This window comes from Leptonychotes weddellii, chromosome 11 (genome assembly GCF_054177405.1).
Source record: "Leptonychotes weddellii isolate Sample4059 chromosome 11, ASM5417740v2, whole genome shotgun sequence".
NCBI classification, from domain to species: Eukaryota; Metazoa; Chordata; class Mammalia; order Carnivora; family Phocidae; genus Leptonychotes; species Leptonychotes weddellii.
The window spans coordinates 90,641,717-90,666,439 of NC_138379.1; the positions used below are offsets into that span (position 1 = coordinate 90,641,717).

Consider the following 24,723-nt stretch of genomic DNA (forward strand, 5'->3'; position numbering starts at 1 on the left):
GGTGGCTCAGTTGGTTGGGCGACTGCCTTCGGCTCAGGTCATGATCCTGGAGTCCCGGGATCGAGTCCCGCATCGGGCTCCCTGCTCGGCGGGGAGTCTGCTTCTCCCTCTCCCGCTCCCCCCTCTTGTGCTCTTTCTCTCTCTCTCAAATAAATAAATAAAATCTTTAAAAAAAAAAAAAAAGAAAGGCAAAAAATGTCCAATAATCCCACCTAAATTCTCTGTTAATTTTAAGGTTCAATCTGGCAGTTTGACCCATCAATCATTGTAGTCATTGACTTCATTTCCCTTCCACTAGTATCCTTTGGCTATAGGCCTGCTCTTGTTCCCACAGAGTTAGAATAGAAAGAAACAGTTCTGGGGCACCTGGCTGGCTCAGTTGGTTGAATGCCCAACTCTTGGTTTTGGCTCAGGTTGTGCTCAGAGTTGTGGGATGGAGCTCCGTTTCGGGCTCCGTGCTCAGCGGAGAGTCTGCTTGAGATTCTCTCTCTCCCTCCTGCTCACCCTCTCTCTCTCTCTCTCAAATAAATAAAATCATTGGGGAGGGGGGAAAGAGAAACAATTCCAGGAATGAGCAGGGTTGGGAAGGTCCAGAGGTTGAAATTCGGACTGGGTGGGAATACCTTGAGGTACAATTAAAGTGAATGGGTGCAATTGGATGGATTCCTTGCTGGATTTAGACCCACACTAAGCTTGCTCTTCTCTCAACTTCTGTTGTATTGTTATAGAATACTGAAAAGTTGGTTAGCCCCACTCGCCCACCTCGAGTCTAAGAAGTTCAACAGGATGTATGGTGAAGATAAATAGAGGAAAAATGTTTTGCTAATTTCAGAAGCGTCCTGTCCCATTGTTCTGCATAATAATCACAAGTATAAGAAAATCTGATGGGTGTTATTTATGGTGCAATTTTTGGAAGAGCTTGCTTCATTACTTAGTTAAATACCGGACTGTGGTTTTGGCAAACCTTTATGAATATGCTTCTAGCATTGTAGATAAGAAAGCCGACCTCTGAAGCTCTGGATTCCTGTACGTTGGTGGAATATTCCAGTCTTCTGTGTCTGGGACATCATGGTCATTTCTTTGGAGGGGGTCACCAGGCTCTAGATAAAATGATTCTTGCTGTTCAAACTCACATTTATACCTGAAAATAAATGTATTAATTTATAATGAGGGTTGTTGCTGTTAAATTTGACAGGTGCTCCCAGGAAGACCATCCCAACAGAAATATCTACTTGGGAAGTATGAGCCCTGAAGTTGCTCGGTGAATGTAGAGCAAAGACAAAAGAAATCACATGTCTGTCCAAGCCACCCCCTACCTTTATGACACCCATACTTCTACTCTTGGTACCTGCCTTCTGATTGTGAGTGACTTGTTAACAGATCGGGGGACTCTTGGTCCTATGCAGGACTGGAGAAATGGATAACTTGCCAAGTTCCCTTTTGCTGGATTTATAATGTCCAGCAGAGCTGACCACTGTTACTCTGTCCATATCAATATGCAATGCAACTTACTTTACATTTTCATTTCATTTTGTTTTTAAAAGATTTATTTATTTATTTGAGAGAGAGAGGGAGCATGTGCGCGTGTATGCACAGGAGCTGGGGTGGGGCGGGGAAGGGCAGAGGGAGAGGGAGAAGCAGACGCCCCCCCTGAGCACGGAGTCCGACTCCGGACTCGATCTCAAGACCCCGAGATCACAACCTGAGCCAAAACCAAGAGTTGGACGCTTAACCGACTGAGCCACCCAGGCGCCCCTCATTGTAGTTTTGATTTGCATTTCCTTGATGCCCAGTCACGTTGAGCATCTTTTCATGTGTCTGTTGGCCATCTGCATGTCTTCTTTGGAGAAATGACTGTTCATGTCTTCTGCCCATTTTTTAAATTGGATTATTTGGGGGTTTTTTTGGATGTTGAATTATTTAAGTTCTGTATATATTTTGGATACTAACCCTTTAGGGGATATATCATCATTTGCAAGTATCTTCTCCCATTCAGTAGGCTGCCTTTTAGTTTTGTTTCCTTCGCTGTGCAGAAGCTTTTTATTTTGGTGTAGTCCCAGTAGTTTATTTTTGCTTTTGTTTCCCTTGCCTCAGGAGACATCTCTAGAAAAATGTTGCTATGGCTGATGTCAGAGATTACTGCCTGTACTCTCTTCTAGGACTTCTTGGTTTCAGGTCTCAACATTTAGGTCTTTAATCCCTTTTGAGTTTATTTTTGTCTATCACCCATTTTCAAAACTTACCAACTCATCTTGTTTCTTCTCCACTTCCTCCCTTCTAGATTATCAGAAAGTAAATCTCAGGCATCATAGAACCTCATGCATAAATATTTCAGTATTAATCTCTAAGAGATAAGGACTTAAAAAAACATAGTCGTAATACCATTATTCCACCTACAAATTAACAGTAATTCCTTAGTATCAAATATCTAGTCCATGTTCAAATTTCCCCAACTATCACATAGTTTTTAAACTAGTTTCTTCACATCAGGATGCATGTAAGGTCCATACGTTTCAGTGGGTTCTTGTATTGACGTCTCTTTTCTTCTGTAGGCTTCCTCTTGGTCTATGTTTCTTGCAGTTTATTTTTGAAGAAACTGTTCATTTGTCATGTAGAGTTTACCACATTCTGGGGTTTGCTGATTGTATCTTCCTGGTGGGTTTACAGTATTTCCTTCTCAAAATGTTTTTAAAAGCATAAAATAACAAATGGGATTATAATGGCAACAGTTTCATCTGTTTGGGTCTTAAATGATTAAAAACACGTTGTGATATATGTTAATATATATGTTTCTTTTCTTTTAAATATGTCTCTTTTTTAAAAAAGAAGACATTAAATAAGAAGTATCACGAATGGTTGTTAAACCATCATGATGTGGAGTCATGATGACTGTAAATGGTATTTTGAATTTCACCAACATGTCATCTGATAAGAAGATGTGATTCTTTGGCAGCAAGGTCTTAGGCATTGTTAATACTACTGCTGTAGTTCGTTGCCTATGTTTATATTTGAAGGAAATGTTAAACTTCAGTTAAATATTACTGAAAATCAGGGTGTATTTTTTTCCCATCCAAGTTCATAGATTCTCCAGCATATTTTCATTGACCTGGTCCGTGGGCCCCCTTAAAAATCCTGTGGTCCTATTTTTTTTTTTTTTTTGGCAAGAATATTTCATAGATATTGTGTATTGCCATCAGGAGATGCATAAAGTTTGCTTGTTTCTTTGCTCTCTTAGGAGCTATTGAGGTTTATGACCTACATTCCTTATTTTATTAGGGGTTGTAAGCCATTCTATTTCTGTCATTCTGTTTTTAACATATTATTAAATATAATATTTATATTATAAAATATAAATATTTTAATTATTATTCCATTTTAATTATTATTTTTAATTATTTAATTTATGTATTTCTGCATAGACAAACTCTGTCATCAGCTCATTGCCCTGAGGTATCATTTGTATAGGAAGGGCACGGTAAATGTTTGCTTCTTCCTCTTTATGTGTGAATTTTTAAAATAATGGGTGTTGGTTCCCTAGCATCCTTCAAAGATGACTAGCAAGTTTTATTTTTATTTTTTTAAAGATTTATTTGTTTATTATCTTATAGTGAGGGAGAGAGAGAGAGGGAGGGAGAGAGAGCACGCACAGAGGGAGGGGCAGTGGGAGAGGGAGAGAATCTCAAGCAGACTTCCTGCTGAGCGAGGAGCCAGATGCAGGGCTGGATCTCTTGACCCTGAGATCAGGACCTGAGCCGAAATCAAGAGTCGGACGCTTAACTGACTGAGCCACCCAGGCACTCCATCTGTTTTATTTTTATTTTTTTTAAAATTTTAAGCATTGCTTATTAACTCATGGATTTAAATGTATTTGAGGTATTTTGGTCCATTGTAGCTGTTCTTATTGATGTTCAGAATGTCTTTTTTTATGACGCCACTAGTCTTTTAGTCTTTTGCTCACTTTCCTGCCATCTGGTGTGACAAGGTATTCTAGGCTTATTTTGTACATTTCTTACCCCAGGTCTGAAATCAGCCATTCTCCAGGGAGCTCTAGTTCTTTTTAGTGGGAAATCCTATTTAGTTGCCATATCTAGGCACTAAGAGTGTCCATGATTGCTGGTTGGTCATTGTTTCAGACAGGCTCTTCAGTGGACAGAGATAGGAATTACATATCTTTAAAATATATAAAATGCCGTGTGAGTTAATTCTATTTTTCAATAAAGTTCAGAACAATAAGGGGTTTTAACTTACCTGTTCAACATCTTCATCTCCTTTTTCCTATACTATAAATCAATGTATCAGTATATATATATTTTTTCTGCTTTATTCCATGGTATATACACACAGTCTCAGAATAACATTAATACTACCTCCAGGGGAGCCTGGGTGACTCAGTCGGTTAAGCGTTCGACTCTTGATTTTGGCTCAGGTCACGATCTCAGGGTGATGAGATTGAGCCCTGCATTGGGCTCCATGCTCAGTGGGGAGTCTACTTGAGATTCTCTCTCTCCACCTCCTTTTACCGCCCCCCCCCAAATACTGCCTCCAAATAGTTTAAGATATTTTACAGTTCTTACTCTTCTATGGTCTATTCCATTAGGAATGTACTATCAAATCAGTGTTTTAAATTCACTTGAAATAATTCCTCTCTATTTGGTTTTGCTACCAACTTAAAGCATCCTTAAGTCATGTAACATTTTGTTTTTTTATGTATTTATTTTATTCTACTTTATTTTGAAGATTTTGTTTTTAAGTTATCTCTACACCTAACATGGGGCTTGAACTCACAACCCCAAGATCAAGAGTTGCATGCTGTACTGACTGAGCCAGCCAGGCAGGTACCCCTGTGTTTTATTTTAGACGTGGCTATTTATTTTTTAAGATTTTATTTATTTATTTGACAGAGAGAGAGACAGCGAGAGAGGGAACACAAGCATGGGGAGTGGGGGAGGGAGAAGTAGGCTTCCCGCCAAGCAGGGAGCCCGGTGTGGGACTCGATCCCAGGACTCTGGGATCATGACCTGAGCCAAAGGCAGACGCTTAACGACTGAGCCACCCAGGTGCCCCTAGAGATGGCTTTTTAAAAATAAAATTTTTGCTGCATAATTCTGTAAAACAGTCACATGGCTCCTAAGACAAAACTATAAAACAAGATATATTCAGACATATACCTTTTACTTTGCTCTCTTTCCTGACCTATAGATAACTTTGAAAACAGTTTTGGTTTTATCTTTACACTTAAAAATAACAAATACAGGTAAATGTTAGCATACCCTACTCATTTTCCTCCACATTTGCTTCTTTTTAAAGTAGATCCTGGCATTCACTTTATACCAGGTAGATAGAAATGTTTGCCGGGCTTTTGATAGCCCACAGTCCTCCTTTGTGTTTATTCGGCTGGTTCCCTATTGGTAGACATTTAGGTTTTTTCTTTAGTCTTTTACTATTATAGATAATAGCGTAATGGCCTGTATGTAGGCCTTTTGTATTTTTGCCAGAGGATTTGGTGACAGACCCCTAGAAGTAAAATTGCTAGAAATGCCCCCTCCACCCCATGCTGCCTCCCCAGTAAGGATTGTGTTATTTTGCTTTCTTACCAGCAATGGTCAGAAGAATCGTTAAGCTTTTTGAAGTGTCAAAAACAGATTCTGACCAGACTGCTGTCACTAGTTCCATGGATTCCTAGAGTTGAGAGACCGCAGAACTAGAAGCACTGCTCTAGAGTCCTGCTCCTCAAAGTGTGGTCCATGAACCAGAAACATCAGCATCGCCGAGAGCTGGTGTGAGATTTAGAGTCTCAGGCTTCTCTCCAAACGTATTGAATCAGAACATGCAATTTTTAAAAAGATTTTATTTATTTACTTGAGAGAGAGCGAGAGAGAGAGCGCGCAAGCATGAGTGGGGAGGAGGGGCAGAGGGAGAGGGAGAGCAGACTCCTCGCTGAGCAGGGAGCCGGACATGGGACTCCATCCCAGGACCCTGGGATCATGACCGGAGCCGAAGGCAGATGCTTAACTGACTGAGCCACCCAGGTGCCCCCAGGACGTGCAGTTTAACAAGATATTCAGGTGATTCAGGTGATTCAAATCATTAAGATTTGAGAAGCACTGGTCTGGAGTTGTGGTCTTCGGTGCGATAGCCTCCTGCCACATGGGGCTGCTTATATTAAAATGAATTACATTGAACTATAGTAGAAACTTCAGGTCCTCATTCACGCTCCTGGCCCCATTTCAGACGCTCAGCAGCCCCTTCTCAAACATTTCCATCACTGCAGTAACTCCACTGCACATTGTTGGTCTGTTCCTACTCTAGCCATTTATGGCTGTTTTAATTTAAATTGAAATTACAGAACATTCAAAATTCAGCTCCTCATGTACATCAGCCCCATTACAGGTGCTTAATTGCTACCTACAGCTGGAGGCTACTCTGCTGAATGGTGTATTTACAGAACATTTTCGTCATTGCAGAAATTTCTGTTGGACAGTTCTGGTCAGAAAGTTTTCTAAAAGGCTGGGAAAGCCAGGGGAAGGAAGGAAAGGAAATTCATTGAGTGCCTGAGGCGGTAGGTGCTTTTCTATAGGTTACATTAATTAGTCCTTAAACCCACACAGGTGGCTTTACACCCATTAAAAAAAAGAAACGGGTCGCCTGGATGGCATAGCCAGTTGAACATCTGACTCTTGATTTCGGCTCAGGTCCTGATCACCTGGGTGGTGAGATCGAGCCCGCATTGGGCTCCACACTCGGCGGGGAGTCTGCTTGGGAATGTCTCTCTCCCTGTCCCTCTGCGCCTGCCCCCATTCCTGTGTGCGTGCTCTCTCTCTCTCTCAAATAAATTTAAATCTTAAAAAAATTAAAAAAAAAGAAACAGTTTTTGAGAGACCAATTCAACTTCATAACACTAATAAGGGGTGGAATTAAACCCTCAGATTTAAAGTCTACAGTTCTCTCCACTGTGTTCACGAGGAATTCTTTCCTAAAGATCACATCTGGGGTGCAATCTCCACCAGCCTTTTATAAAACACAACATGTGTGAACCCGTTTTCCACTTGCCTGCACCTGTTTCTCTTTTCTTTCATGTTTCAAATTTAAATCTAGACCCCAGTGTTCTCTAATTCATGCACTGTCAACATTGCTTGAGTTCACTTCTAAGTGTCTCCGGCTACGGTATTTGTCTACCTTGCATTTTAACGTTATGAAATCTCATTTAACATTACCACATCTCAAGAATTAATTACATTTATTCACTAATCTAATAAGCATTTACTGAGCATCTACTCTGAGTAAGACATAATCTAGTGGGGGGAAAAGAAAACACATTTCCTTTCCTTACTTGTCTTCCTTTTAAGGTAACGATATATCCTAGTACACTTTCTAATCTTTGAAATTTGGCTTCTGTGGCCTTGAATACGCCTTTTTACACGATACTATGGGTTCTTCCAAAGTGCTAACTCCTGGTGTTTATTAGAATGACATGATACACCAATGGCTAAATTTTTGAATCATAGAAATGTAGATATGGAAAGAATCGAGGCTGCTTCTCACTATGTAAAGGAAGACCATTTATTTTCTAGCTTGTTGCCAGTATTGTTTAAAATGCTCTAGTAATAGACCCTGGATAATCTATATGCTAAGGGTGAGGATTTGGTCTAAACGAATATTTCTTTTCAGAATTGTAATAGGATTTTTATAGAGGGGCTGGAAATTATTATTCTGTACCAGGTATTTACAGGTGGCAGGTGTGATGGATTTTAAAACCTCCCCAAGGAAGCTGTGCTCTGTACGAGTCTTTTAGCCCTAATATAAAATCCTGCCTTTAGCTGACAGTGTGCAACCCAGCAGTACAGATTTATTGAGACATAAAGTGAAGAAAAATGTGTGATTTGCATTCCAGCAATGCATTTTATCATTCATTTGGAGCTCTTTTTTTTCTTCAAATAAAAGGGAGAGAATAACTCAGTGGTTTGCCAACCTCATTGTATATTAGACTCAGTTAGGGGGCTATTCAAATAGACTGATATTGGGACCCCACCTCCTGAGAATCTGATTCAACTGGTTTGGGCTGAGGTCAGGTTTGTTCATTTGTTTTAAATCCTCCAATGATTTTTTTAAAAATATACACTTAAGGAGAGGACTGCTGGTCTAACTTGTTGCAAGTCAAGAAGAGCTAAAGAAATGAATCAATTTGATCATTGTGCCTCATGTGTATTTTATGTAAAACTAGTGTTTGAAATAGGCAAGAACCTTATAGCGTTTTCTTCATTCCCGAATCTTCCTGGACATTGTTGACTTTCCTGGTCCATAATCAAGTGTTTCACCGTGTGTGAACCTTCTCTGGGCAGTCTGGATCCTTTCTTCCCCCTGGCTACAGACCCAGCTCAGCACTGACACTTCCTATCTTGTTGTGGTTCTGTGTGGTGAGGTCTCTCTCCTCTACCAGACAGAAAGCTCCTTATCATGTTTAAAAATGACCAGTGTCCCATTAGGCACTTACATGTTCCAGGCACTGTGTTCATCGTGGAAGATACAATGTCCCTGTCCTCTTGGAGTATAGAGTTGGTGGGGAGGAGACCCACAAGCAGTGTGGTAGGTGTTACAAGAGAGGGATGTGGTATTTTTTCAGGGCACAAAGCGTGAGCCCCCTGATCTGGTCTGGGTAGAATAGGGTCTGGGACCGGGAAATATGTGGGCCTTTTAAATTCTAAATCCCTTTTGCTTGGCATCTGTTAGGCACCCAATGAACTTCAGTGAATACATGACCGAATACACAAATAAGAGAAGATAGAAGACATAGTTTCATTAGCAAGTGTGTGCATGAATATTTTGGAATGGAAAGGATATTAAGATATATACTTTTATGTTTTCTGGAAGAAGGAAGGGGGAAATAAAATGCTTTAAAACTCTTTTCTTCTTTCCATCCTTAAATTCTTCTTTTTTTTTTTTTTTAAGATTTTTATTTATTTACTTAGAGAGAGTGAGAGAGAGAGAGTATGAGCATGGTGAGGGGCAGCTGGAGAAGCAGACTCCCTGCTGAGCAGGGAGCCCGATGCGGGACTCGATCCCAGGACCCTGGGATCATGACCTGAGCCGAAGGCAGACGCTTCACTGACTGAGCCACCCAGGCGCCCTAAATTCTTAAATTCATATAATATATTCAAGTAGTAATGTGACCTTATTCATTTATCTTGCCTGTGGTTTGACACCCTACCCCCTAATGATTGATAACTCTTGTTTGCTCTGTTTTCCGGAGGCCTGGCTCCCACAGCGGGAAGCCACCTTGGGAAATGGTATCTTAGGGTTGGACCATATCCTGCCATTGAAGTTCACTGCAGTGGAGATTCTGTTTGAAAAACCGCGACAGGATATATCCCATGGTTAGATGCACGTTGCTTCTGGCAGCTTCCCTTAGAAAGGAACAAGTTTTGTTATGGTTTAGAGAGTCCCTGTGTTCAGGTCAGAATTCCTGTGAACTAGGACTTTGTGGTGAAATGCAAATGCTTAAATGTGAAGCCTTAGTAACAAAAATTGTTCTGAAGCCTTCAGTATCTCTCGTGATAAGTCTGAGTATTTTTCTCTTCTTTTTCCCTTTGTTCAGCCTCCACCCCCTTCAGATTCTCAGCTTCTCCCTCTCTCTCCCTCTCTATCTCTCTCTCTCTCCCTCTCTCTCCCTGTCTCTTGCTCTTGCTCTCTTGCTTCTCCATTATAGATGAGGTCATTATGATTTGGAGCCAAGAGAAGTGCATTCCTGTAACTTTAAATCTCCATACTGAATTTGCGATTTTTTTTTAGAAGATGGTGATACTTTATAGTTGGAGGACAGCTTGCTTAATTGTGCTATTTTATTTATTTATTTATTTATTTATTTATTTATTAATTTATTTATTTATTTTAATTGTGCTATTTTAGATGGCAAATGGGAGCTTACTAGAGGAATTTTATCAATTTGTGAACAGGGCTTAGTGCTCCCAGACTTATTATTCTCACCTATTTCAAATTTATCATTGCTTTTGAGTCCATTATGGGATGTGAAAAATGTTCTGACTTTGGTTAGGTTATGGGCCACTTGGGTAGCTCGCTGGTGCCCTGTACTTTGGACATCCACCTGCCCGCTGATGGACAGGGAAGCAGGGCACGTACTGGTAGGAGAGAGATCAGCCTCAACTCCTTTCCTGGCAGTGAGGTGGGGTGCAAGGATCCTTTGAAGAAGGGGTTTTGTAGTATCGGCTCTTATGAAATCATAATGGAGAAGGGAAGCAGGGTGAAGAGAGGGTCTGGGGGAGGGCAGTGCGGAGAAAGAGATACAGAAAATGAGAAGATACCAACTTGGAGGGATTATCTCACGTATTATCCCAACACCATGTGCAACAGCAGATACTTGGTGATCGGAAAATTTGGGCATCAATTTGCCTTCTGTATCATGTTGGGCAAACACTTCCTTCTTCTGGGTCACAGTCTCTTCAACTTAAAAAAAAAGTGGAGATTAGCTCCAAAGTTCTGTCCTTCTGAGACTTCCTTCCGGGGAAGAGAGGAGAAGTTTCTCTAGGTCCTTTTCTTTACGCAAATTTGAACCCCTGATTAGTCTTTTAATAGCTGAGAGTACTGACTTCCTGTGTCTTCTCCTAGCTGTATGACTGTGGGTGAATTATGGAGCCCCTCCGAGTATCATTTTCCTCGTCCATAACAGGAGGGGAGTCATGCTTTTCTCCGGGGAGTGGTGAGGATTATGTTGAGAACGTGTGCTGTAGAGCTACCAGTTGAACAATGAAATGCAGGAGAATTGGAAGCATTTCTTTGTGTAGGTTACTTCCTCACATGATTCTTGAGGGAAGTATGTAGCTGGGGACAGTGACACAGAATGAATACACTTTCCCACTTTTTGGCCTTGGCTCCTTAACTTCTGTAGACTCCTAGTGCTCTAGGCAGACCAAGTAGCCGACTTCTTTTGTTTAGCCTAAAAACTAGAATCAATGTCTACTTTAGAAAGAAGTGAGCATAAGAGGAAGAGGTCAAAAGCCCTGGATCCATTTTGCCTCATCAGCCTGTGACGGGCAGAGCATCCCTAGAAAGACTGCTACTCTTGTGGGAGCAAGCCCTGAACTCTTTGCTTACCTGACTGAAAATGTCCTTCCATAGTCTAAAAAAAAATGTCTTTGCATCTGACCAGTTATTGATATCATTCTTTCCCTTGAAGGGTGGAGATTCCCGCAGTTTTGAGAGTAACAGAGTAAATGAACAACATGAAGTAACCCAACCCTTTAAAAAGAGCCATCTAGCAAAACAAAATTGAAGATGCTTCTGTTAGCCTAAGAGCAACCATTCCACTCCGAGATATTTCTCCAGAGCAAATGATTCCTTTAAACTTCATGGAACAAATAGGAAGTCATTATATTTGTAGGATACTCTGAGTAGTCCCTATCAGGCCATCCTGAGTGCTTATGTCAGGCCATCCTGAGGAGATTACATCTTAGCATATCAGCAGCCCATTTGCACCAGTTTGCGAAAAACCAGAAAAACTCTTAGATATGTCCATCGGGAGACATATGCAATAATGTTCGTAGGGGCATTGTTTATAAGAGTGCGCGTGCATGCACGCACACACACACACATTGGAATACAACCTAAATATCAAGAAGGGAATGCATAAAGTGATATGATCATGTAATAGAAAGGAATGAACCAAAACTAACTTATCAACATGGATGACTCTCCTACAATGTGGGTCAAAACAGCGAGTTGCAACAAAAGTATACATACATATTATGCTGTTTATATAAAATTTTAAAACAAGCGGAACAATGCTATTTATTGCTTAGAGATATTTGCATAAATATTAAAATATAGGGAAATGCATGGCATGATAAATGCCCAGTTCTGGATTAGCTAGTTACCTCAGAGAGCTGAAGCTGGGGAGGGCAGGAGGGGGATATGTCGATGTTGCCAATGTTTTCTTCTTAAGCTCCTTGGTAGATACATAAATGCGTGTTGGCTATACATTATACTTTGTTATATTTTAAATATAGAAATTTAAAAAATCAAAAATTAAAGCTGTGAGAGAGTAGTCCCAGATGAGACTGGCAAAGTGTGCAAAGGGCAGATGATGGGATGCCCTGTAGGCCATTTTAAAGTTTGGCTTTCATCTAAGGACAAAGGGGATCCATAGAAAGATTTCAGGAAGCGTGGGAGTGATCCCATTAACATTCAGTTAGCATTTGGAACATTGACTCCTGCTATCGAGTAGAGATTGGATTTGTGGAGGGTGGTGCAGTGAGGAGAAATTTGCTGCAGCCCAAACTGTAGAGCGCTTTCTCCTTAAAGTGCTATCTTCTCCTGCTTCCAGAATGTTCTTCCTTCCTTGTTTCCTCCCTCTGGCCATGCCTCTTCATCCCTATCTCTAATTCCTCTTCTTCCTCTGGCCCCTTTGTCCTGCTATTTCCCAGAGTGTTTCTTTTCTTTTTTTTTTTTTTTTACCCTCTTTTTGTTTTTTTACGTATGTGTCTTAGTATCATTTATGTTCCAACTTCAGTTACCATCTCTATGCTTTTGATTCTCAAATTTATTTCTGCAACCCAGTCCTTTTTCCCAGCTCTAAACTGCTTACTGGATATTTTTCCTTGACCATCTCACAACAACAAAAAGATGTGCCTTTTCCTGCTGCCTTTGGGAACTTATTAACCATATTGTGATCTATCCAGTTGTCTGATCTAGAAAGCTGGGTATTATTCTAGACTCTGCTCTCTGTCAACTTTCCTCTTTAACTGGTTTTCATGTTAGGCATTAAGGGTAAGGTTTTGGTGCTATGTGCTGAGACATCAGTTACTGATGTACTAGTCACTTTACTCCCTTCTATTCAGAAGATTTCAGTGATCTCACCACCAGCAAGATAAGAAGCCAACTTTAGAGCATTATATCCAAGGCCCTTCTTGATCTGGCTTGTGTGGACTCTTCCCATCCTCATCTGCTGCCATTTTCCTCTCTCACCTTCTTTGCAGGTACACCAACCCACTTGAAATCCCTGAATGTGCCATATTGTTTTAGGGCTCTGTGCCTTAGTATATGCTGTTCCTTCTGCTTAGAATGCCTTTCCTTGCTGTGTTTGTCTGGTGAACTCTTGAAGTTTTGTAAGCCAGCCCATTATAGTATTTGCCTTGTCCTAATTCCTAGTTTACTGGCCTCTTTATCCCCAGTAGACTCTGAACCTCTGAGGCACAGAGAGTGACTATTCAGGTTTTTTTTTTTAATTAGAGAGAGTGAGCGCGAGAGAGCGCATGTGCAACAGTGGGAGGAGCAGAGGGAGAGGGAGAGAATCTTAAGCAGGCTCCATGCCCAGTGTGGAGCCGGATATGGGGCTCGATCCCATGACCCTGAGATCATGACCTGAGCCGAAATCAAGTTGGACACTTAAATGACTGAGCCACCCAGGTGCCCCTCAGTTTTTATCGTCTTGTCCTGACACATGGCAAAGGCTCTTCAAGTGTGTTTAGCTAGGGTTGACTCACCCAGGAAACTTCCCCTTTTTGAACATTCCAGAGGAAAAAAATACATTGTAAACTCTTAGAACAGATATTCTTTGTCTTCTGCAGTTTTGGTATTTTCTACTTCGCTTAGAGCAACTCTGGAAGGATTTATATAGAGAACATTTTAAACAAAAGTGGCGGTGTTCTCAGTCCTGATCCCTGATCCTTCCAGGAGCTGTCTTTATAATCTCTTTTCAGTTTCTTTTTTGTCAGTCCTCAAGTTTTCACTCATACTGCCTTCTGCTCATCTCCCAGATATGTTTAAACTTCCTTGATCCTTTAACAAGATGATGATAATAATAAATAATAATAAACCTGTCTTCAACACTGCTGCTTGTTCTTCACACTCTTTCCTTATCTCTGTTCTCCTTTTCATCATTTAAAAAAAAAAACAGCGATTTATGCTTGGTGCATTCGCTGGGTGGCTCATAGTCTACTCAGCCCACCCACTGGAATCTGACTTTAGGCATTGCCACTAGTCGAAAGCTTTCTTCAAAGGTATGAGCGACTTCCAGCTTCCCAGTCCAACTATGTCCCTTTAGGCATAATGCCACCCCTTCTCTCTGTAGTTTTTGACACTATCATATTGATGATCTCTTCCTTTTAAAAAAGTTTTTCCACTCTTAGCTTCTGTATCATGGCACTCACATAATTTCTAGTCTTTCTCTGACTCTTGCACTTCACTGGGAAACTAGATAAGTGTCTTATGTTTGGAGTTACCATATATTTGGGCATATAGGATCATTTCTTTATCTGTTTACATTGATTCAACAAATACTTACTGAGTGACAGCAAAGTTCCAGGCCCTGGATGTGTAGTGGAGAGAAAACAGATGGGGTCTAACTTTCTGAAGTCCAGAGTTTCAACTTGGTTATCTATTACTGGGTAACAAATTACCACAAACGTAGAGACTTAAAATAAGACTCAGTTGTTGTAGAACAGGCATCTCTCTGCCCTCTGCTTCAGGGCCTCACAAGGCTGTAGTCATGGTGTCTGCCAGGGCTGGGGACCCAGCTGCAGCCTCCAGTGGGCAGGGATCTGCTTCCAGGCTCACGTTAATGTTCGCAAGATTCATTTCCTTGCCGACCGGTGGGCAGATGTTCTCAGTTCCTTGCTGGGGTTTGGCCAGAGGCACCTTCAGTTCCTTTCCACGTGGGTCTCTCTGTACAAGCTTGTTTCATGGGGGCCAGCGGGGAAGAGGAGAGTTGACTTGCAAGATGGAAGTGATACCTTAGGGAATGTATTCATGGAAATGACATCCCATTACTTGTACTGTATTCCACTGGTTAGAAGTAAGTCACAGATCCTGTGCACACTCAAGAGGAGATCGCATGGGGCAAAAATGCCAGGAAGCAGAGACTCACCAGGGGCCTTCTTAGAGTCCTCCTGTGAAACCTCTTACTGTTTTTCCTCCAGCAATACAGCCCTCTCAATTTCTGCTGCTCTCAAATTGAACTCATGACCCTCCCCTTGCCCAAACCTCTTCTCGTCCTGTATTCCCTGACCTGCTCAGCAGCCTCGTATCTGTCCAGTCATCTTCTCTAGAAACCCAGAGGTCGGGGCGCCTGGGTGGCTCAGTTGGTTGAGCGTCCGACTCTTGGCTTGGGCTCAGGTCATGGTCTCAGGGTTGTGGGATCGAGTGGCCAGCTCTGTGCTCAGCCCAGAGTCTGCTCAAGATTCTCTCTCCCTCTCCCTCTTTTCATCCCCACCCTGTGCTCACTTGTGCTCTCTCTCCCTCTCTTTCTCAAATAAATAAAAAAAATACTAAAAAAAAAAGAAACCCAGAGATCATTTTCAACACTTCCCCCTGAGGTTTAACAGGCTGCTGGGTTCTGTACATTCTACCCATGTGGCATCTTTCATGTCATCCTCTGCTTTCCACTTACTGACGTGGCTTTCGTTGGTTGTTCAGATGTCTCTTTTTTTTAGATGCCAAAAGGCAGAGTCTGGGTCTTATTCTTCTGTGGATCCAAAGTGCCAGCCTCTAGAGCAGTGATTCAGAGTCTTGGCTGCACATTGGAATCACCCAGGGAGCTTGGAACATCACCGATGCCTGGAACCCACTGCTAGGGACAACGATGCAGTCGGTCCGGATGCCGCTGAACGTTGGCGTTCACAATCTCCATGGTTCACGGGCGCCTGAGGGGCTCAGTCAGTGTCGGGCTCTTGATTGCGACTCAGGTCATGATCTCAGGGTCGTGGGATGGAACCCGCATCAGGCTCTGCACTCAGTGGGGCGTCTGCTTGAGAGTCTCTCTCTGCCCCTCTCCCCACTCGTGTGCGCATGCTCTCTCTCTCTCTCTCTCTCAAATAAATAAAAAATAAAACCTTTAAAAAGTCTCCAAGATTCAAACATGGAGGCAACCTTGAAAGCCATTGCTTCTAGTCGAAGAAATCAAGTCTCTGGGCGAGTGAAAGGTTGAGAAAATGGTAAACATTTAATGCATAGGAAGAATTTAAAACTAAAGTTAAAGTTGTGTTTAAAAACACATACACACACTTCAAATAGTATATGACAAAGCTTAGTAATCAAAACGATCTCTATATGGTCAGGGAAGTGGGGAATATGTCTTTTTGTGGGAATGAGGGGGAAAATCAGAAATGTGAAGGAGTAAAGATATAGTCTCTCAAAATACAAAACTTCAATTTTTGTGCATATGAAGTAAGCAATAAAGTGAAATAAAGAACCACCTAGAATAATTAGAATATTTCTTTGTGTTGAGCCTCTGTGTGTGTGTGTGTGTGTGTGTGTGTAAGGAATAACTTGCGAGTCATTCTGATCTTCTCCTTTATTTCCCAGGCGTATCTTGAAGACAGTTGCCCTGGGTCAGATGCTGTCCTTGTGTATATGTGGGACAGCCGTCACCAGCCAGTACCTAGCAGAAGAATACAGAGTGAACACCCCCATGCTTCAGAGCTTTATCAACTACTGCTTGCTGTTTCTATTTTATACAGTGATGCTGACATTTCAATCAGGTCGGTCAAATGTGAGGATGACCCTTTCGACAAATTACCTTCATAAAAATGTTTGGCTTCTGGATATTAAAAAAATAAAATGCGAGGTAAAACCAAGAATGGGAAACTATTTTTCATAGAAGTTATTGGAAAACTGTGACACCCCTGAATGCTACGAAAATTTATGGAGATTTATGTATAATTCTCAGAAATTGTTGATTAAAACGGGGAGTACCAAACTGTCCCAGTAGAAGTTGTCAAAAAATAAAAAAATTGCTGGGGCGCCTGGCTGGCTCAGCATGGGACTCTTGACCTCAGGGTCATGAGTTCGAGCCCCATTTTGGGAGTAGAGATTGCTTTAAAAAAAATTGAAAAACAAAAATATAAAAAAAAGTGTAAACGCCATTACGAGTTAGGTTTTATTTTTTTCTCCCATGGTTGATAGATTTAAGAGACAGTATTAAAAACCCTTAAAAAGAGCCTCACTCTCCAAAATATGTATTTCTAGCCAAATGGAGAACATTAAATGGAGCACTGGTTACATGTAGATCAAGTGTATGTCATGACAGAGACAAAGGCAAGGAATTGGCAAGGAATTAACATCTTTATCACTGGCTGTTGTTTTTTTTTTTAAGATTTATTTATTTATTATATATAGAGAGCAAGCATGTGCGTGAAAGCAGGGGGAGGGGCAGAGGGAGAAAATCTCAGGCAGACTCCCTGCTGAATGTGGAGCCTGATGCGGGGCTCAAGCTCACAACCCTGAGATCACAACATGAGCCGGAACCAAGGGTCGGAGGCTTAACTGACTGAGCCACCCAGACGCCTGGGTGAAGTTGTTTTAGAGTCATTATAGAAATATGATTTGAAGCTAGCCACACAGAAAATGGGAAGAGCTAGATTCTGGCTGACATTTTTGTGCTAGGCATCATTTTAATTGCTTAACTCACTTTGGTGATGTGTTACCTCACTGAATCCTCCCAATGAAGCAGTTGGGTATTACTGTTACCCCCACTTTGCAGATGAGGAAACTGAGGCGTGCAACATGTAGGTAACGGGCCGTGAGTCATGTAGGTAGGAATCGGTGGAGGCGGATTCCGACTCAGCCAGCCTGCCCCCGAGCTCATGCTCTCAGCGGCACCCCACATTCGGGACTGCTGGTCATGACAAATGTCCTTCCCACAAGAGGAGAGCATGACTTTGAAAAACAAATGAAATGAGATTGAACTCAGAAACGTGAGGACTATGGGTAACCCAAACTGATTGGGAGGGGGCAGTGCTTCCATTTTCATCGTTTTGAGCTGCATAATGAAATCACTGGTGTTTGCAAATCCTCATGTAATATGAACCTTAATGCCCAATGGTATCTGGTGTCGGGATAAGTGACTTGTTTTTGAAAGAAAGTGGAAACCAGTTGTGGGAGAGGGGAAAACATCTTAAGGGGAAAGTACCAAATTTGGTAAGAACTTTAGGAGTTGGAAATAGAATTGGGTACATGGTTAATAGCTCTGGATGCTCCTTTGTAAACATTAGCCTTTAGGAAGTCAGTGTGACTCATAAGTACATCAGTGAGGTCCCCCCGAGGGATGGTTGGTGGGTGCCTGCCATGCTCTGTCAGATGTTGAGGGAGACTAACTTTGTGTTTTCAGGATGTTCCTCCTAATTGGGTTTTAATGATAATTATTTGGTTATGATTCTCACTTGCAGGTTATTTTTACCATAAAGCCTTCTCATATATGTGCTAATTATGTATCTCCTGTCTACTACATTCTCCAAAGAAGTGAATTGCAGTTAACTTGAATAAGTAGAATTTGGGGGATAAAAGGTGTTTCTTCAGTGATGCCACCAAATCTTTTTTTCAGACTTATCACTGAGTTAATTTTGTCTTGAAAGCACATTTCTTCCAAAAGAATGACCATGTGCAGAGGTTAAATAACCCTTGGATTCATAAGAAAACATTTGATTTTTATAGGATAATCTGTAGCTTGTCAGGAATGGCAACATCCAAACCCATACCTGGTTATTATGTTTCTGTTATAGTAGGAAATGAAATTTAACCACTTTTCTCCTACTTACTTTCTCTCTGGCGTATTCTTTAAATCCTTGGTCTATGTTGACATCTTAGCTTGGGTTTCATAGTAGAAAAAAATCTGACACTTGCTGAGCTATTGTAGGCATTTTGGTTCTGAGTAATGGAGATTAGAAGGGACCACATCCAAAAGACAAAGTAAACCTTTGCTTTGACTCCTTAATCTCTAAACTGATATGCCTAGCATCATTTTCAAGTAACATGTACCAACCCAGATTTCTTTGAACCAGGGAGTGATAACCTTTTATCCATCTTGAAGAGAAAATGGTGGAAGTACGTCCTACTTGGGTTAGCAGACGTGGAAGCTAACTACCTGATCGTCCGAGCATATCAGTACACCACTCTAACCAGTGTCCAGGTAAGGGGGGCCTCCTCTCACCCGTGTGGATTTTTCAGCTTCCAGAGAAGAATCTGAGCCCATATGTGCTAACCAAATTTTATGGAAAAGCTGTTCACTGGCAGAAAACCTAAGTACAGGTGGATGCTATCTATTTCTTCGTGGGGCATGTGTGCTAATGAGTAAAATTTCCTGGAATCAGTGAAAATGTATGCAAGTTAATCAGTTCCCAAACTGCCAATGCTGTTACAGAATAGAACAGTTGCTACCAAAATAAGCATAAATATTTAGTTGGCAATTGATGTTGTGATGTTGACAAGAGTTCTTTTTTAAGTTTGTTTAAAGATGGCATATAAAGTGAATATACTTTTGTGCTACAGAAAAGTTGGAGGTTTGCTAGTAAAGTAGATATTCGAGACAAAAGGAACTGTTGGAGTCCTTGGAAAGAACCTTGTAGACATCTGGGGTAGAGATTAAGCACCTTGGGTAGCCAGAGGTAAAACTGATATCACTATTCCTCTTTTAGGTTTATTCTTGCTGGATTGAAAGAAAAATGTTCCTGCAGAACAGTACTTTTTAACTAGGTGTTGAGGAAGACTGATTCAGTTGTCTTGATGTTAGCAAACTGTGTGCTATATCATGACAGTGACTCTCCACTGCTAACAAGAAAATGTTTCATGAAGGAAGGTGAAAGTGAGAGACCTCGATGCCAGGTTTAGTCTTCACAGTTCAATAAATTTGTAACTTTTTTTAAAAGATTTTTATTTATTTATTTGAGAGAGAGTGAGAGAGAAAGAGAACACGAGCCGGGGTGAGGAGCAGAGGGAAAAGCAGGCTCCCCGCTGAGCAGGGAGCCTGACGCGGGGCTCGATCCTAGGACCCTGGGATCATGACCTGAGCCGAAGGCAGACCCTTCACCGACTGAGCCACCCAGGCACCCTGAAATTTGTAACTTTTTGATGCATCACTTTTCTCACTATATAAAACCATGGTGTCCTTATTTCATCTCTGGAAGACTTAAAGTGTAATTAGACTTACTTCACTTGGAAGACATAAAGACTGATGACAATTCAGTACTTTTCCAGTGTGAATATACATTAAATGCTACTATTATCTGAATGCCTCATATTAAATATTTTCTCTTCTGTATCATCGCCCTAATCATGCTAAGCATTGTCTTCAGCAGACCTTTGGTTTGGGGAAATATGGGTTAAGACAGATATCACAGGAGGCACATAGAAAACCCAGCATTCATAAAAATTAAAACCAGGAGTTAGGGGCGCCTGGGTGGCTCATTCGGTTAAGTGTCTGCCTTCAGCTCAGGTCATGATCTCTGGGTCCTGGGATCGAGTCCCGCATTGGGCTCCCTGCTCAGCAAGGAGCCTGCTTCTCCCTCTGCCTCTCCTCCTGCTTGTGTTCTCTCTCTCTGTCTGACAAATAAATAAATAAAATCTTAAAAAAAAAACTATTAAAACCAGGAGTTACCTAAAGGATCAAGTTCATCACAAATAGGATCAAGTGTGCTTTTAGCTCTGGGTAATAAGCATATACATATGTAGAAGATGCCATTTTTCTAGTCACGTTCTACCCTCCTCATACACAATTTAATTACTTGATTATAATTCCCAGAAACTTTGGTTGCAGACGACCGATAATGACCAGTTTTCACTTGGTACAAGGTCTAAACACAGCTAAGCAAAAAAACTTACAGTTGTGTCTTTGACTGAAGCTTATGCCTTAGACTATTGAAAACAATTTCTTTCATTCTAGCCTCTTAGAAAAACCCAAGCATTTGGTCGTCAAAAGTTACGTGCTTCTGGTCCTCGCAAGGAGTCTATAAAAAGGGCATCTAGCAGTTAAAGCTCCCTGCTGCAGTGGTTGGGGACTCTCCCTGAGACTCTTCCAGCTGATTCTCTACTTGAGTAAATCCGCAGTGTGGGTGGAAGGATGGAAGTTGGGCCCTGGGCGTCTCTGAACCTCCCGCTTAAGGATTCCTTCAGAGATTCTGGAATAGCAGACCACTGATGGAGTGGTTTACATGAAGCTCAGGACGTGGCCGTCGGCGCCCCTTGGACTAGGTTTCTACCCATGTGTCCCCCCGCTTTACCCCACTGCTGTTGCTTTTCCTTCCCCACCCACAGCCAGGTTCTCCTCCATTGGGCTGCTCTGTTCTTTCTAGAACACGCTGCTGTTTGAAGCCCCTGTCCTCCATTCTCTAAGGCCTCCTTCAATCTCACTTTCTCCTCTCTGCTCCATCTCTAATAAAGTATTTCTAAACAAAGCCTAACTCAGTTTTGTATCTGTGCCTCCCCCCACCCGGGGGTCTGACTTCACACCTTGCTGACTGTGGGTGAACAATAGTTTTTAAAGATTAAATTAAATAGGGAGGCTCTTGGGACTGAACACTTCAAGGAGAAGACATTCATCACCAAGAGTACACTGTGAGGAGGAGAGTCGATGTAGATAGATGGCCAGTGTGCTAGATAGCAGATGAGAAGTCGTGGAACTTTATGGTAGGAAGGGACCTGTGAGATCATGTGGTCTGATCTCTTCGTTTCATGTTGTGACACCAAGGGGGACCGGCTGGGGAGCACGCTGCTGGTCAGTGGCAGGACTACATAGGCAGCTCCCTTAGATGGCCACTCATTGCCCACCAAAAATTGTTAAAAATAGAATAAAAATTTTAAAAGATTTTATTTATTTATTTGACAGAGAGAGAGAGAGCAAGAGAGGGAACACAAGCAGGGGGGCGGCAGGCAGAGGGAGAAGCAGACAGCAGGGAGCCCGATGTGGGGCTCGATCCCAGGACCTGAGGCGAAGGCGGATGCTTAACCGACTGAGCCACCCAGGCACCCCCCAAATAGAATAAATTTAAGTCTGATTTTAAGACACAATTGAAGGAGAGGGAGTCTCCTGTGAGACTTTTGAGAGTGACCTTTTTTTTTTTTTAAACTTTTTTTGTTTAAGGAACATCGTTCAGACTTTGTTAAGTCATTATGGCTGATTCCGCCAGCGTCTTCCGGGACGGGCTGTTATCCTTGGCATCGTGTAATGGTTTGTCATTCAGGCAGGCTCAGTAAAGCACTTAGGGGATTAGAGCCGTGTAGCTGGAATGAATAACGAGGCAAGGTGCTCATGCCTGCGCCCGGCGTGCTGGCCCCCCAGCAGTAACATTGCTGTGGAAGGCCATCAGTCAGCAGCCGTGACGGGCTCGGACAGGCCGCAGGAGATTTAGGGGCCTGCCTTGTCCAAAACGAGACAGACACAGAGAGCATCCGAGACAAGGTTAAAAAAAGAACAGGAGGAGCAATAAAGCAGGTTCGGGAATATTATTAGTATACGGAATATATTTTTTATCCTTGAATGCACTTCACAACATTTGTGAATTCAAGAGTCGAGGGAATAAAATCTCCATTTTTTTCCCCTTTATCTTCCAAGTGATTTTGAATTTGCTGTGATTTTGGCACTGCCTTTTAGCCTGACAATATTGGGGGTGGAGGAAGTATTTTTTGGACCCACGATCAGCAGGTGATGGAGGAATATTCGATGAAGATGAGCAAGAGGACTCTCTGTGAGCTAGGGTGGGGTTGGACACTTTGTCAGGGAGATGGTGTCTTTTGGCTTTGTGACAATCTCCTGTACTTGGTAGTGCTTATTAGCCCAATGACACCTAAATATCTGCTTGTGACTATTTATTCTATGTCTGGCTAGCCTTCTGAATGCTGCTAAGGGCTGGGTTGTGTCTGTCTTGTTCTCTTACGTAAAAAGGGAACTGTGGTTTCGGTCTCACAGGGTTGTGAAGATTCAACGAGTCAATCCAGGTAAAAGTAAATCCAGGTCATCCCGGTAAACCGCCGTCGAGATGTTCAGGGCGGGCAGGAATAAACGTGGACTCCGAGGATTCTTTACCCGTCGTATAGCTGAGGACAGATGGTTTACGCCATTTTTGTCTCTTTCCTTGCAGCTTCTGGACTGCTTTGGGATCCCTGTGTTGATGGCTCTCTCGTGGTTTATTCTTTATGCAAGATACAGAGTGATCCACTTCGTCGCTGTGGCTGTGTGTCTGTTGGGTGTGGGAACAATGGTCGGTGCAGACATCCTGGCGGGGAGGGAAGACAGTTCAGGTGAGGCTGTGGTCCTTGTTTGCTTCGCTCACAGAAAAAAAGCGTTGCTTATGTTTTCGCTTCTGTATTGCAAAGCTCTGTGGGAAAAGACAGAAAGCATGTCTTGGCTAAACTGTCTTTTACGTTTTATTTTCAGATTTACTTGCTTCTGCTATTGGGACCCCTTCCGCCAAGCGTGCTTTGTGTCCCTGCCCGCCCATGGCCCTTGCTTCTTTTTGTCACACTAAATAGTTTTGTCTCATGAGAGGGAAGTTTCTTTAAATATTTGCAGTAATCCTCTTTTGGCCCATCCATTCGGATTAGTTACTGGAAAAACTTGTAGATTCTTGGCTTTTTATCAGAAGGAAACTTCATGTCCACTGCGTGACCGACCTCTTTTTCAGTTGCTCTCTGGATGAGAACACTTGGACATTCTTTGGGCCAAAGTTCAGACAATGGGTGCTATAAAATCTAAATATGGCCTCTGAATTCGCCCAGTGTGCAGGTGACTTCACTGTGTCCTTGGATTGAGGGAAGATGAACTTGACTACCTAGCTTCTTTCCCTGTAGTTTTTAGTTAATTCCCTTCCATGAATTCCATTAATTTCTTTGTCATGGAATCATTTCCTAAGGCCTTATGTTATCCATCTTCCAGTTGCGTCGTCTCCCGAGGGGTCAAAATATGAAAAATCACAGCAGAATTGTGCCATAAAGTGAGAGGAATAAGAGTCCTTAAACTTCTAGAAACCAGGGTTTCTCCTTCTGTAAAATCTTATTTAAATGAATGTGAACCAGATATACTCCTGGAAGCAAGCTAGAAAGGGTCCCCTGTCTTAACACTGTGTACCTCTTTGTGTCTTGTTTTCCTACAGGGAGTGACGTCCTGATTGGTGACATCTTGGTCCTTCTTGGGGCTTCCCTCTATGCTGTTTCTAACGTGTGTGAAGAATACGTTGTGAAGAAGCTGAGCAGACAGGAGTTTTTAGGGATGGTGGGCTTATTTGGAACAATTATCAGCGGCATACAGCTGTAAGAGTCTAAAATCTCCCTTAAAAACAAAATAAGCACATATATGGTACATGATTACTTTCCAGCTACTAATATTCATTCTTGATTTGGCCCAGATTCCCATTTGAAATCAGTGACTTGCTAACTATTAGGAGATTCTTGAAATACCAGGAATTATACCTCATTTTCTTATATGTACATGATGCTTATGATTTCTCTTTACGATGTGGTAGAGGCATTACCATACAGACTTCATTTTTCAGTTATTTCCAGAAAATATGAACTCCCTATTCAAATGGAAAACATAATGTCATGTTGGCTACTATTTGAAAAGTGCCTTGAAGGGCGTCAGGCATGTTTGTGGGCTCCTTTGGGTTTCATTTGTTGTCATTTATATTAAAGACACTTAATTTTTATACCCTAAGAAAAATTTAAGAAGCAATGTAATTCCTCATCTTAGCTGAAATATAGCAACTAAAATGCTTATAAACTAGTGAAAATGAGTATGTGGATCTCTCTCTGACCTCTTGTTTTAATCTTAGATTGATTGTGGAATATAAGGATATTGCCGGCATCCGGTGGGACTGGAAGATTGGTATGTACATAAAATGGTCATCCGTTTTTGGGCAGTGTCCTTTCCTCTAAGTGACAAAAATACACGTCGAGAAATAAATAGTTCATATGAGTAGTATTTAAGCATTTTTGTAAAATCACAGAGTA

At 41.8% G+C, this 24,723-nt stretch overlaps 1 protein-coding gene across 2 annotated transcripts in view; it reads left to right on the forward strand.

The window, feature by feature from the left end:
• Positions 1 to 853: 853 nt before the first annotated feature.
• SLC35F2 (solute carrier family 35 member F2) overlaps positions 854 to 24,723 on the forward strand; it is a 30,007-nt gene continuing 6,137 nt past the window's right edge. The window contains exons 1-6 of one of the 2 annotated variants that reach the window (XM_006744668.3): positions 854 to 1,361; positions 16,312 to 16,487; positions 18,786 to 18,913; positions 22,857 to 23,016; positions 23,868 to 24,024; positions 24,546 to 24,598. In XM_006744668.3, coding sequence (XP_006744731.2) covers positions 16,343 to 16,487; positions 18,786 to 18,913; positions 22,857 to 23,016; positions 23,868 to 24,024; positions 24,546 to 24,598 — 643 coding nt within the window. In that variant the 5' untranslated portion in view covers positions 854 to 1,361; positions 16,312 to 16,342. Of the gene's footprint in view, positions 1,362 to 16,280; positions 16,488 to 18,785; positions 18,914 to 22,856; positions 23,017 to 23,867; positions 24,025 to 24,545; positions 24,599 to 24,723 lie in introns of those variants that run through there. The other variant, XM_081799552.1, reaches the window with a different exon arrangement.